Source organism: Ictidomys tridecemlineatus, chromosome 3 (genome assembly GCF_052094955.1).
Source record: "Ictidomys tridecemlineatus isolate mIctTri1 chromosome 3, mIctTri1.hap1, whole genome shotgun sequence".
Lineage (NCBI taxonomy): Eukaryota > Metazoa > Chordata > Mammalia > Rodentia > Sciuridae > Ictidomys > Ictidomys tridecemlineatus.
The window spans coordinates 74,539,060-74,550,474 of NC_135479.1; the positions used below are offsets into that span (position 1 = coordinate 74,539,060).

At 44.3% G+C, this 11,415-nt stretch overlaps 1 protein-coding gene across 1 annotated transcript; it reads right to left on the minus strand.

The window, feature by feature from the left end:
* Positions 1 to 5,916: 5,916 nt before the first annotated feature.
* Positions 5,917 to 11,336, minus strand: Tmem89 (transmembrane protein 89). The gene is made up of 2 exons (XM_005327054.4): positions 9,312 to 11,336; positions 5,917 to 8,854 (listed from the first exon to the last, which is right to left on the minus strand). The coding sequence occupies exons 1-2, from the start codon at positions 9,600 to 9,602 to the stop codon at positions 8,678 to 8,680; spliced, it is 468 nt and encodes a 155-aa protein (XP_005327111.1). The 5' UTR covers positions 9,603 to 11,336; the 3' UTR covers positions 5,917 to 8,677.
* Between the last annotated feature and the right edge of the window lie 79 nt (positions 11,337 to 11,415).

The following is an 11,415-nucleotide window of genomic DNA, read 5'->3' on the forward strand; positions in this document are numbered from 1 at the left end:
ATTTGTTTCCCATGTTTCATGGTCCATAGCTAAGGTACTCAACATCTCCTGGCATTTTCTTTTCTTTTCTTTTTTATGTAAAGCAATCACACGTGCCCCTTTTTAAAAAAAATATTTTATTTTTTAGTTTTTTGGTGAGCACAACATCTTTGTTTGTATGTGGTGCTGAGGATCAAACCCGGGCCGCACGCATGCCAGGTGAGCGCGCTAACACTTGAGCCACATCCCCAGCCCTCTCCTGGCATTTTCATATCCCCTATCATCCCCAGTCCTCTGGCAAGGTGGAATTGAAGCCAGACTTAAAGATAGGTAGCTAATGTAGTTAATGTAGTTAGGTAAATATGGAGTAAGGTGAAGATGAATAAGATGAAGGCCATTATTGAGAATGGAATCCAGGAAATCAGAGCAGCACTTGGGGGAATTGAAATGTTAATATCCCCAAGGCCCAGAGCTCATCCCAAGGAAATGTTAATGAATCAGCTCCCAGAAAGTCCTTCCTGCCCAGATTATTTCTTCTGCCCACTGTCCCCCCCCCATCCTTTGGGCCTTCCCACCTACATTCCATCACTGCAAGATAACAGAACAGAGGACAGGTATACGACAGGAATGTGGGAAAGCTGAAAGTAGACTTTAGCTATATAAGAGGGAAGACCTTCCCCTTCCAGGGATTCCACCTCTTGGGTCCCCTTCTTTCTCCAGGAAGAAGTCTTTTCTGCTGTCCTTTAATAAAGCTTCTACTTTCCACTCTAAACTTGCCTCGGCATGCTTCTCTGGTGTTATACTTCAGCATTGGGGAAGCAAGGACAGCGGTAACAGAATGTACCACAACTGGACCTTGAAAAACATTCTCACTAAACTATCCTTTGTTGTTTTTTTTTTTAATATTTATTTATTTTTTTAGTTTTCGGCAGGCACAACATCTTTGTTTGTATGTGGTGCTGAGGATCGAACCCTCGAACCCGGGCTGCACACATGCCAGGCAAGCGCGCTACTGCTTGAGCCACATCCCCAGCCCACTAAACTATCCTTTGAATTACATTTAGATTGGACTAAACTCCTTCCCTTGGCTCTTCTTAGGTTACAAGCCCTCCCAATCAATATCTCCCCTTTTGAGCTTCTATACAGACTATCTTATCTCCCTGCTCAGCTCACCACCCTCTCTGATTCTCCAGTTCCCCTTGCCCCTCATCTTTTCTGGCATACATAATGCTATTCTGGCAAAGCCTAGTTCTGCTTCTTCCCCTCTTCCCACTCTGTGACCAGGTACTTTTTAACTCCCGCCCGCAACAAGCCCCCCTCCTCCTCTCAACTCTCAGCAAAATGAACTGGACCCTATCAGGTCATTCTTACCACTCCTCAGCAGCCCACCTTGAGGGCATCTCATATTGGGTTCACAACTCCCATTTAAAATGTTTTTCTCTGCCCTTTTATACAATGAGAATCATAGGCCCTCTCAAGCTGTGTGTCTCCAAGGCCAGAACCCCCAGTCTTCCTTTGGTCTCTGAGGACATGAGGACACTGCAGAACCATGAGTACCATCCTTCCCTTTTTCACTTCTGCCCTCCTCCCTTATTCTGTACTCACCTCCCACGGGTACCATTATCTGGAATTACCATTCCAATTTCTAGGAGACTTACAGCAACTTGCTCAAACCATAATAACTATACAATCCCACCTTGATTCTTTAGCTGTTGTGGTTCTGCAGAATGAAGGGGTCTTGATCTTTTAACAGCCCTGAAAAAGGCGGAATGCTATTTTTATGTCAATCAACATGGAATAGTAAAGGACAAGATAAAACAACTCCAACAGGACCTTGAACACCACCGGAAACAACAGCTTTCCTCTACTGAAGGATGGCAGCTAAGGACCCCCCTTCTTCCTTTCCTGACCCCTCTCTTTGCCATAGGCCTTCTGTTAATTCTCCCCCCCTGCATCATTAAATTGGTTCAAGACCAGATCCAAAAAAAAATCTCTAATCAAACTATAAACCAGCTTTTGTACATGAATACCAATCCCCTACCCAAAATTGGGGCACCAGGGACAAGCATTCCACCACCACTCAACCTCTGTCATTATTCCAATGATGTCCAGTGCCCTTAATGAGGGATTCAAACTCCACCCCTTCCCAGCAGGAAGCAGTTATAGAAGATTGACCTGAGTCCCTATTCCCTAAGGGGCCCAACAGAAACAAAAATGGGGGGAATATAATAAGGTCCATGCTTAACATCTGGATGGCCATTTGAAGGAAAAAGTTTCTTTTTCCCACCCAAGGGTGTTTCTGAGAAAGGCCTACCACTTCCCTAAGCCCCCCTCACACACACACACACAAATACTTAGGGCTGGGCATGGTGGCACATGCCTGAAATCCCAGTGGCTTGGGAGGCTGAGACAGGAGCACTGTGATTTCAAAGTCAGCCTCAGCAAAAGTGAGGTACTAAGCAACTCAGTGAGACCTTATGTTCAAATAAAACCAAATAGGGCTGAGGATATAGCTCCAGTGGTTCAGTGTCCCTGAGTTCAATCCCTGGTACCAAAAAAAAAAAAAAAAAAAAAGAATAATTATTAAATACCTAGGAATAAGGGGAAAGCTTTCAGTCTTCCATTGAATATGAAGTTGGGCTGTGAGTTTTTCATATTTTGCCTTTACTATGTTGAGGTAATTCCTTTCTATTTCTAGTTTATATGCTGTTTTTATTAATAAAGGGCATTGAATTTTGTCAAATTCTTACATTTTTTTTGGTATGACAATAATGTAGCCAAACTGGCTCTCTTCTAGTTACAATTTGCATGCAGTTTTTCCATCATTTTACTTTTAACCTTTCAGTATCCTTATATCTGCATCTCTTGTAGTCTGCATATAGATGAACTCCTTTTTTGTTGTAGTTTTTGTTGTACCAGGAATTGATTGTGCATGCTAAGTGTGCACTCTATCACTGAGCTACAGTCCCAGCCCAGATCAACTTTTTTAAGCATCTGCCAATCTGTTTTTCAAATCAGAGAGTTTAGTCCACTTGCATTTAATGTTATTAATAATAAAGGATTTACTTCTACCATTCCATTATGTCTTCTATATATCTACGTATGTATATACATATATATTTTTTTTCTTCTTCTTCTTCTTTTTTTTTTTTTTGGTACCAAGGATTAAACCTAGCACTAGCCACATCCCTAGCCCATTTTATGTTTTCTTTGCTTTTCTTTCTTTTTTTGGTACCAGGGATCGAACTCAGGGTTACTTGACTCCTGAGCCACATCCCTAGCCCTATTTTGTGTTTTTTTGTTTTGTTTTGTTTTGTTTTTGTTTTTGTTTTTTAGAGACAGGGTCTCACTGAGTTGTTAGCACTTCACTGTTGCTGAAGCTGGCTTTGAACTCATGATCCTCCCGCCTCAGCCTCTCAAGCAGCTGGGATTACAGGTGTGCCCCTGTCCAGCTTCTCCTCCTTTATTCTTGAAGGATTGGTTTGCTAGGTAATAGAATTATTGGTTGACATTTTTTTTCACCAGAATTTTAGATATGTCACACTAACACTTATTGTCCTCCATGGTTTCTGAGAAATCAACTATTATTAGTCTTATTTAGAATCCCTGCGCATAACAAATAGCTTCCCTCTAGCTGCTTTAAAAATTCTTTGTCTTGAGTAACTTAGCAACAGCCTTGGCTAAGTAACTTAGCAAGGTCCTAGGCATAACTTAACTTGGCCTCAGTTACTTAGCAATATCCTAGGCAACTTAGTGAGACCCTAGGTTGGTCCTCAGCACCACATAAATAAATAGAAGAAAGCTATTGTGTCCAACTACAATAAAAAAAAATATTTAAAAAAGATCCTTTGATAAGGTCTCTGGCCTTGAGCAGAAGCTTCACAGAAGTGTCTACATTTCTAAGATAAGTTACCAGTTGGGCTCCGTAATAGCTGGAAGGGGGAGGAAAAAAAGGGGAGAAGAAGCTCTCCCTTCTCAGATGTTGTCCTTGAAGAGTTAACTTGCCCGAAACAGTGAGAGAAAAAGCTGCTTTTATGTGAACTTCTGCAGACTGTGCACTTCTGAGCCCCTCCCCTCACACACTGGGCATAAAGTTCTGAAACTACCTGAATTTGGGATTCAGTGGATTGTTGATTACAGCAAAAACTGTATCTTCTGAACCTGGCTGCAGCCAAATAAAACTGTTTCCTGCTATCTTCAGGGACTTGTCTCATCTGTCCTCTACAATCTAGACTTGAGTTCCTAAAAAGTTTGTTCAGGCAGTTTCTGAAAACTCAAATACCTGATTTTTTGTTTATTTGTGGGTTTTTTTGGGGGGCAGCGGGAGGGGGAGTTGAGGGGGACTGAACTCAAAGGCACTCAATCACTGAGCCACATCCCCAGTCCCATTTTGTATTTTATTTAGAGACAAGGTCTCATGGAGTTGCTTAGCGCCTCACTTTTGATGAGACTGCCTTTCAACTTGCAATCCTTCTGCCTCCACCTCCCGAGACACTGGGATTACAGGCACATGCCGCTGCACCCAGCTCAATTCTTGTTTCTGTGAAGGGATGAATCCATGAAGCTTCCTAGTCCACTCTCTTCTGTGACATTATATCATTCTTGTATATTATTTTTATAAATACTTTATCACTCAAAATGAAGAACTTGATGTTATTTGAATTGTATCAACTTCAACAATTTGAGGTAAAGTGCTTTTCTGGACTGAGAATTCCTAATATCAAGGTCTGATTTCATTGTAACAGTTTCTCTTTGAATTTATATCCCTCTTCCTACAGTTTACCATAATTAGCAAGAAGAACCCAGAATGTACCTTCAACATTTTGCTTAGAAATGGACAAATTCTGTTTTCCACCCTACTGTGGGATACAATTCCACACTAAACTTTCTGCAACTCCAGCTTCCAATAACATGTTTTTCATTTCTTTCTAAGCTCTCACCAGCAACATCCTTAACATTCAGATTTCTTCTAATGGTTCATTGAAGCCAAAATTGGCCTTTTCTGTTATTCTTCTAGCCTCTGCCAACTGCCCAATTCCAAAGCCAATTCTACATTTTTGGATTTTTTTTTTTTTTTGTACCAGGGATGGAACCCAGAGACACTTAACCACTGAGCAAGATCCTAGGCCTTTTTATATTTTATTCAGAGATAAGGACTTGCAAAATTGCTGAGCCTGGCATTGAACTCACAATCCAACTGCCTCAGCCTCCTGAGCTGCTAGTATTACAGACCTGCACCACTGAACCTGGCATGTTTTTGGAATTTGTTACAGCAGTATCTCATTCTCTAATCTCTTATCACTTTTCTTTTCCTACAATAACATATTACCCTTGGGTTGGGGGGTGCAGCTCAATGTTTGAGCACTTGCCTAGCATGCACAAGGTCCTGGATTCAATCCCTAACAATATAAACCCACAAATTAACACAACCTTAGTGGCTTAGAATAATAAAAATTTTTATCATACCACAGTTCTGTAGGCCAGAAGTTCAATATGGGTTTCATTGGGCTAAAATCAACACATTAGCAGGGATGCAATCCTTTCTGGAGGTGGTTGGGGAGAATTTGCTCATTAAGGTTGTTGGCAGAATTCAATTCCTAGTGGTTGTAGGAGAACTTAGTTTCCTTTTTTTTTTTTTTTTTTGCTATCACTTGAGGGTCATTTCTTGCTTGTAGAGACCACCTGAATTCCTTGGATCCTTGGCCAGCTGTGGAGGATCACATCCCTTTCATAATTTGAGTCTGACCAACTTCTGCCCTCCTCTTTCGCTTTTTCAGGCTCATGTGATTACATTGGAACCACCAAGATAATCCATAATAATCTCACTAAAGTCCTTTTCCATAACTTCATCTGCAAAGTACTATAATATATCCAGAGATTCCAGGGATTAGGATATGGACATCACAGAGGGGCCATCATTCTGCCCATGTTACCAATTTTTGTTCCTCTTCAGACCCCTCCTTCCTGCTTTCCAGAGCACCTTCTTTCCCTTGAACTCTTGATCACTTTAAATCTCCTTTAACAAGTCAAGTTCTATCTCCCCACTAGGCACTTGTACATGCTTGTCCTTCTCAGTGGAGCTCTCTTCTCTTCTTCTGGTCATTCTACTCATCCTTCAGGTCCCAGCAGTCAGCCTCTACACCACCCCAGCTGAGCAGCATACCTTGCTTCAGAATAATTGCCTTTTCATGTCTATTTCACCAGCACTAGACCTCTATTTGCAAGAAGGTAAGGGAGGAACCAGGTCTGCTATGCACATTAGTATATACATCCACGATAGAGGGTCAGCAAATAGGAGGTGCTCATTAAACCTTGTAGAGTGCCAAAGTGGATCTCACAACAGGCAGATGAAACTTGGCCTTCAACATCTTACTTTCAGCCTTGAGAAGGGCCCCAGTAGTGTGTCTGGGGGGCAAATATTTTTAGAAAACTGGCAAAATTAAGATAATCTAATTGCATTAATTCAGGACCTCTGTCCTTTCTGCTTAGACATGTCTCCAGTGTCAAGTGTGTGGGGTGGGGAATATCAGACAGACTATGGCATTTGGGAATCTATCCAAGGGGAAGATGGGTTAGGAATTATTCCAGGTTGGGTTCCCTGGAAAGCTAGCTCTAAGAGGAAGATTAGAGTCCAAGCTACTTACCAGAGAAATCAATTGGGATCAGTACTTGAGGAAGGAATAGGGTTGGGCAGAGGAAGAAAGCTAGCTGGGAGAGGCTCTCCATGGCTGAGGCAGACTTGTCTTCTGGTTGATTTCCCAATGTCTGGCAACAGCCAGCCTATTTTGAAGGGGACTTAAGTGACATATCTCTGTCTACCATAAGGAAACACTTGGTTTGAGTTAGCAGGGACATATTTATGTGAATTGTTCTACTCCTACGTAAAGTTAGCTTATTATTCCTCTTCTGGAATGTAGCCTGGAGGAACTCCTACGGGGTGAGAACTCCTGACAGGACAGAAGTACAAAGTCTTATTGCATTAAGAACGTGCCCCATAGCACCCAGCACTAGAAAAATCAGGGAGGGAAAACAAGGTTTGAAATACGTACAGGTGGAAGTTCACCTATGGGAAATTCTTCCAAATCTTACAGTTCCTGTATGAAAAATGGATGTTTCCAAATTTGGCAGCAATACTTACACCATTGGTAATAGCTTAGGAAGTAAAATAACTTTCCTAAGCTATCAATAATTAAAACTCAAACTTCAATCAACTATGTTAGAAGGAAGACTGAATTATCTTTCCCTTTTATATTAAAAAATTTCTCCCCAGGAATTACAAAATCCTTATTGTTTATAGAAGCCATCAATGTACGAAGCCAGAAAATGGAGGGAGAAATTATAGGAATGTGTCATATAATAATATGTATCACAAAAGATATATTTACGGATCACTATTGTAATATTTATCAACCTAAAACCATTTGGCTGGGGAGAGAGTACCAGGGATTAAACTCAGGGGCACTCAACCACTAAGCCACATCCCTGGCCCTATTTTGTATTTTATTTAGAGACAGGATCTCACTGAGTTGCTCAGTGCCTCACTTTGGCTGAGGCTGGTTTTGAATTTGCAATCCTCCTGCCTCAGCCTCCCGAGCTGCTGGAATTACAGGCGTGTGCCACCATGCCCAGTCTAAAACCATTTTTAATGATTTATTTATTTATTTTTTCAATGCTGGTGATTGAACCCAGGGTCTCATGCACATGCTCTACTACTGAGTTAAATCCCCAGCATTTTTCATTTGTTTCTAGTGTTCAATTTTGTTGTTGTTCCTAATGTTCAATTTGCAATAACATATTCTTTTTCTAAAACAGAGACCCCCAAAATGCATGTGTCTCAGGCCCAACTCCACCTGGATCACCTTTGATAGGTGGGAAAAGGAGTCTCTTTGGGGAGGTCCGACCCTCATTCCTCTTCTAGGGGTCTTGGAGCAAGGGCACTCAGGTATCAGAGCATGTTTGAGGTGGCCACAAAAACTGCCTACTTGGCTCCAGTTTGGTATTATCGGACCCAAGCTGGGGAGGAGGAGAGTGGGGAGCCAAACAGGTGCCAAGGATCTGGAGAGTGGCTGTTATAGGAGACTCAGCAGTGACCCCCTTGGAGTAGGGCCTTGCAAGTCCAGGGAAGAAGGAAATCAAAGCCAGTTGCTTTCAGGTGGCAAGATTAAAAAGTCACGAGGACATCTCCCCTACTGATCTCCTGAGGTGGTGATAAAGGTGGAAGAAGTAAAGGAGTGGGTGCCCCCTAGTGACTGGGGTCTCAGGGTTCTCAGTTCCTATTAGAAACCATTGGAATCTGGTTCTAGCCTCCTCACTACCCTCCTCCTACTCTTCTCAGCTGACCAGGCCTTTTCTCCGTACCCCATGTGCACTGGGAAAGCCTGGACCCTTCCTTAGCACTTTATGCTCTCCACCACTGATCACTACCCATCCTGACAACAAGCATGGAATACCAAACACAGCATATGGCCTTTACTCAGACTGAGATCTCCACTGGGAGTAACTTTCCCCATACCCACTATTCCACAGGCACTTTGTCAGTTCCTGGACTCCACAGACCTGCTGGTTCTAAGAGTAAAAAGGGGCCACAGAGAGGCCCAGAGAGAACATTTGCATAGGCTTGAGTCCCAGCCAGGGAACTCAGGACTATCGTCACCCTGGCTGGCCAGCAGGCAGAGAGAAATGTGCTGGATCACCCACACTAGGTGGGAGTCCCCTTTATTTGAATTCGCTTTTGGGTAGCTAGACGCTGCAGGTGGCCCTCAATATGGATCAGGAGGGCATCCAGCATGTGAAGGACCCCAAGGAGTAGGGCACGATCTGAAATTGGAGTTCGCCGTTTCCAAGGTCCGTAGCAACTAGTGGTCACCTGTGGGTGCTGAGAATAGGAGTCCAAGTCTTACTCCAAGAGGTAGGAGTGAGTGGAGAGAGGGAAGGGGGCATAGCAAGTGGCAGCAAAGAGAAGGGTGTAGGGTTACACATTTGTGCCCAAAGGAGATGGGAGAGGTGACTTAGGGTGATGGATCCCTGAGGGTCTCCTATAGGCTAGCATGTTCATGGGACCCATGGGGGCTGGATGAGAAATGGATGTACTAAAGGAGGACAAATTGGGCAGGGTACTGACCATGGGGAATAGTCAGGATGAATGGTTCTAGAAATGCATTTCATGGAGATGTGTGGACGGATGCAGGGAAAATAGGGTGTTGGGTAGGGTGAGGTTGGGCAGGAGGCCCATGAGTCTTTATAAGGCAGGCTTATTAGGGAAGGTTGAGTAGAAGTTATGGGCCCACTGGGCATGAGTGGAGGAAGGAGCTGTCGGGGAGTACTGTGCTCACCTTACCCTTAGTGTCCTGTGAACGCCACCGCTGCAGCATCGCACGGCTGATCACCAGCATCATGGTGGTGGTAATTGTGACCCCAGCCACAGGGTAGATGCGGTTCCCTCCCAGGCCCACCCAACCGTTCGGACAGCCCAAGCTGCTCCTGCAAGAGTCTAGGCTATTTGGCTGGCACCCCCAGGGCTGCAAGTCCAACCCCACCTGATACCAGAGGGGCCGTGACCAGGCATGGGTGGGAGTAGGTATTGCCAACAGTAGTGACAAGAGAAAGTACAGTGCATGCAACATGGCTGTGGCCACTACCAGAAGCCGGAACCTTTGCGCTTGGCAACCACCAAACACCCCTCCCCCAAGAGTAGGCCCAGCTCTAAGGCAGCAGGTTCCAGCAGGGCCTAAGGCCCTTCATGACCAGCCTGGACCACAAATGGGAGGTGGGGGACTGTGTTCGGGGGGCGGGGGGAATGGCAGCTCTGAGGCCTGGCAGGCCCAGGATAGAGGGAACACCTCTTATCCCCTATCTTCCCTGCTTCCATCTCATCTTGACAAAATCTAAACACCATGGCCCCTACAGCCCTCTGTTCTTCATCAGAGATAGCACTCCCAGGCCAATCAAGCTGTATATGACTGAGCTGCTCACTGTCCCTGCCCCCACCCAGCCCAGCTCCACCATCCATACTGCCTGAGCTGCAAAAATGTGGCTCCCAGGCTGGGGTTGTAGCTCAGTGATAGAGTGCTTGCCTAGCATGAGTGAGGAACTGGGTTCAAGCCTCAGCGCCACTTATTACAAAAAAATTTTTTTTTCATGTGGCTCCTGTCAGTAAAAAAGTCTGAAGGTTCACACTAGCCTTTAAGATCTCCCTCCCATTCATTTGGCTGTACCTGCCTCATGTACACATCCCTGAACAAATCTGCTATTCCCTATGTCAGAAGCAATTCGTCTCTTAGAAAGTCACCTTCTCATGGCTAGAGTTCAACTGTTACCTGCTCCCTAAGCCTCCCTCCCATGACCATCTTGGGTAACACAGCCCCTTCTAATGTTGACCCTGCATTGTTTTCTTCAAAGCACTTCTAAGTACCTTCAATTTCATATTTGAGGTCCAGACTCCTACTCCAGCATTTAAGTCTCATTCAACCAATATTTACAGAGTGCCAGTTCCTGGTACCAGAATGCAGTATGATGGAGCCGACAAAGAGCTTTGATTTCCTGGACTGTGGTGAGGTTCTGGAGGGAGGACAGACAGTTTGTAAATACAGTGCCAGGCACTGACATAGGCCATGATAAAAATAGGCCTGGGCAAGGGTGCCTGGGTGATTTGGAGGGCAGGGCAGTCTCTGTGGTCAGTAACTTGATGAATGGCAAAGTTCATGCTTTGAGCAGGTGATTCAAGTCCTGAACTCGTCTAAGCATTTCCCCACATTTGCTCATTTAATACTTACTGAGTAGTCTATGAGGTGAGTACTATCGCCACTCCACTCATCAATCAGTAGCACACCCGAGCCCAGAAAGATTCTGGTGCCCCCATAGACACCATAGACACTCTTGACAATTTACTGTGTCAAAACCCCCTTGCCTGCTGGGCCATATGCCCTGATGTTGGCTTTTTTTTTTTTTTTAGTTGTAGACCGACACAATACCTTTATTTATTTTTTTGTGGTGCTGAGGATTGAACCCAGTGCCTCACATGTTCTAGGCAAGTGCTCTTACCACTGAGCTATAATCCCAGCCCCTGATGTTGGCATTTACTGGGAGAAATCAATAAATGCTTCTTGGCTGACAGTGCTCTGCCAAGTCCAATGATCTAATTATATAAACAAGCAATCAATCACACTTATTTAAAAATACACATCAGCAGCGTTGGTAAGCAACTGATCTTCCTTGACTAGGTGTTCAGGGGTTCACTCTGTACCACCCAACTATTTTCCAGCCAGAAGCTAAATTCTACCTGTGTGTAGTTGGGGAGAAACTTGAGCCTGGGATGTCCTCACATTGGGCCTGGCCCCATAGCTCTCCTACTCTGTACACTTTCTGCCTGACCTTCCCCTCCTCTAATCCCCATCCCTGGCTTCTGACCTCAATCTCTACCCTGGGGCATAAAAAGGT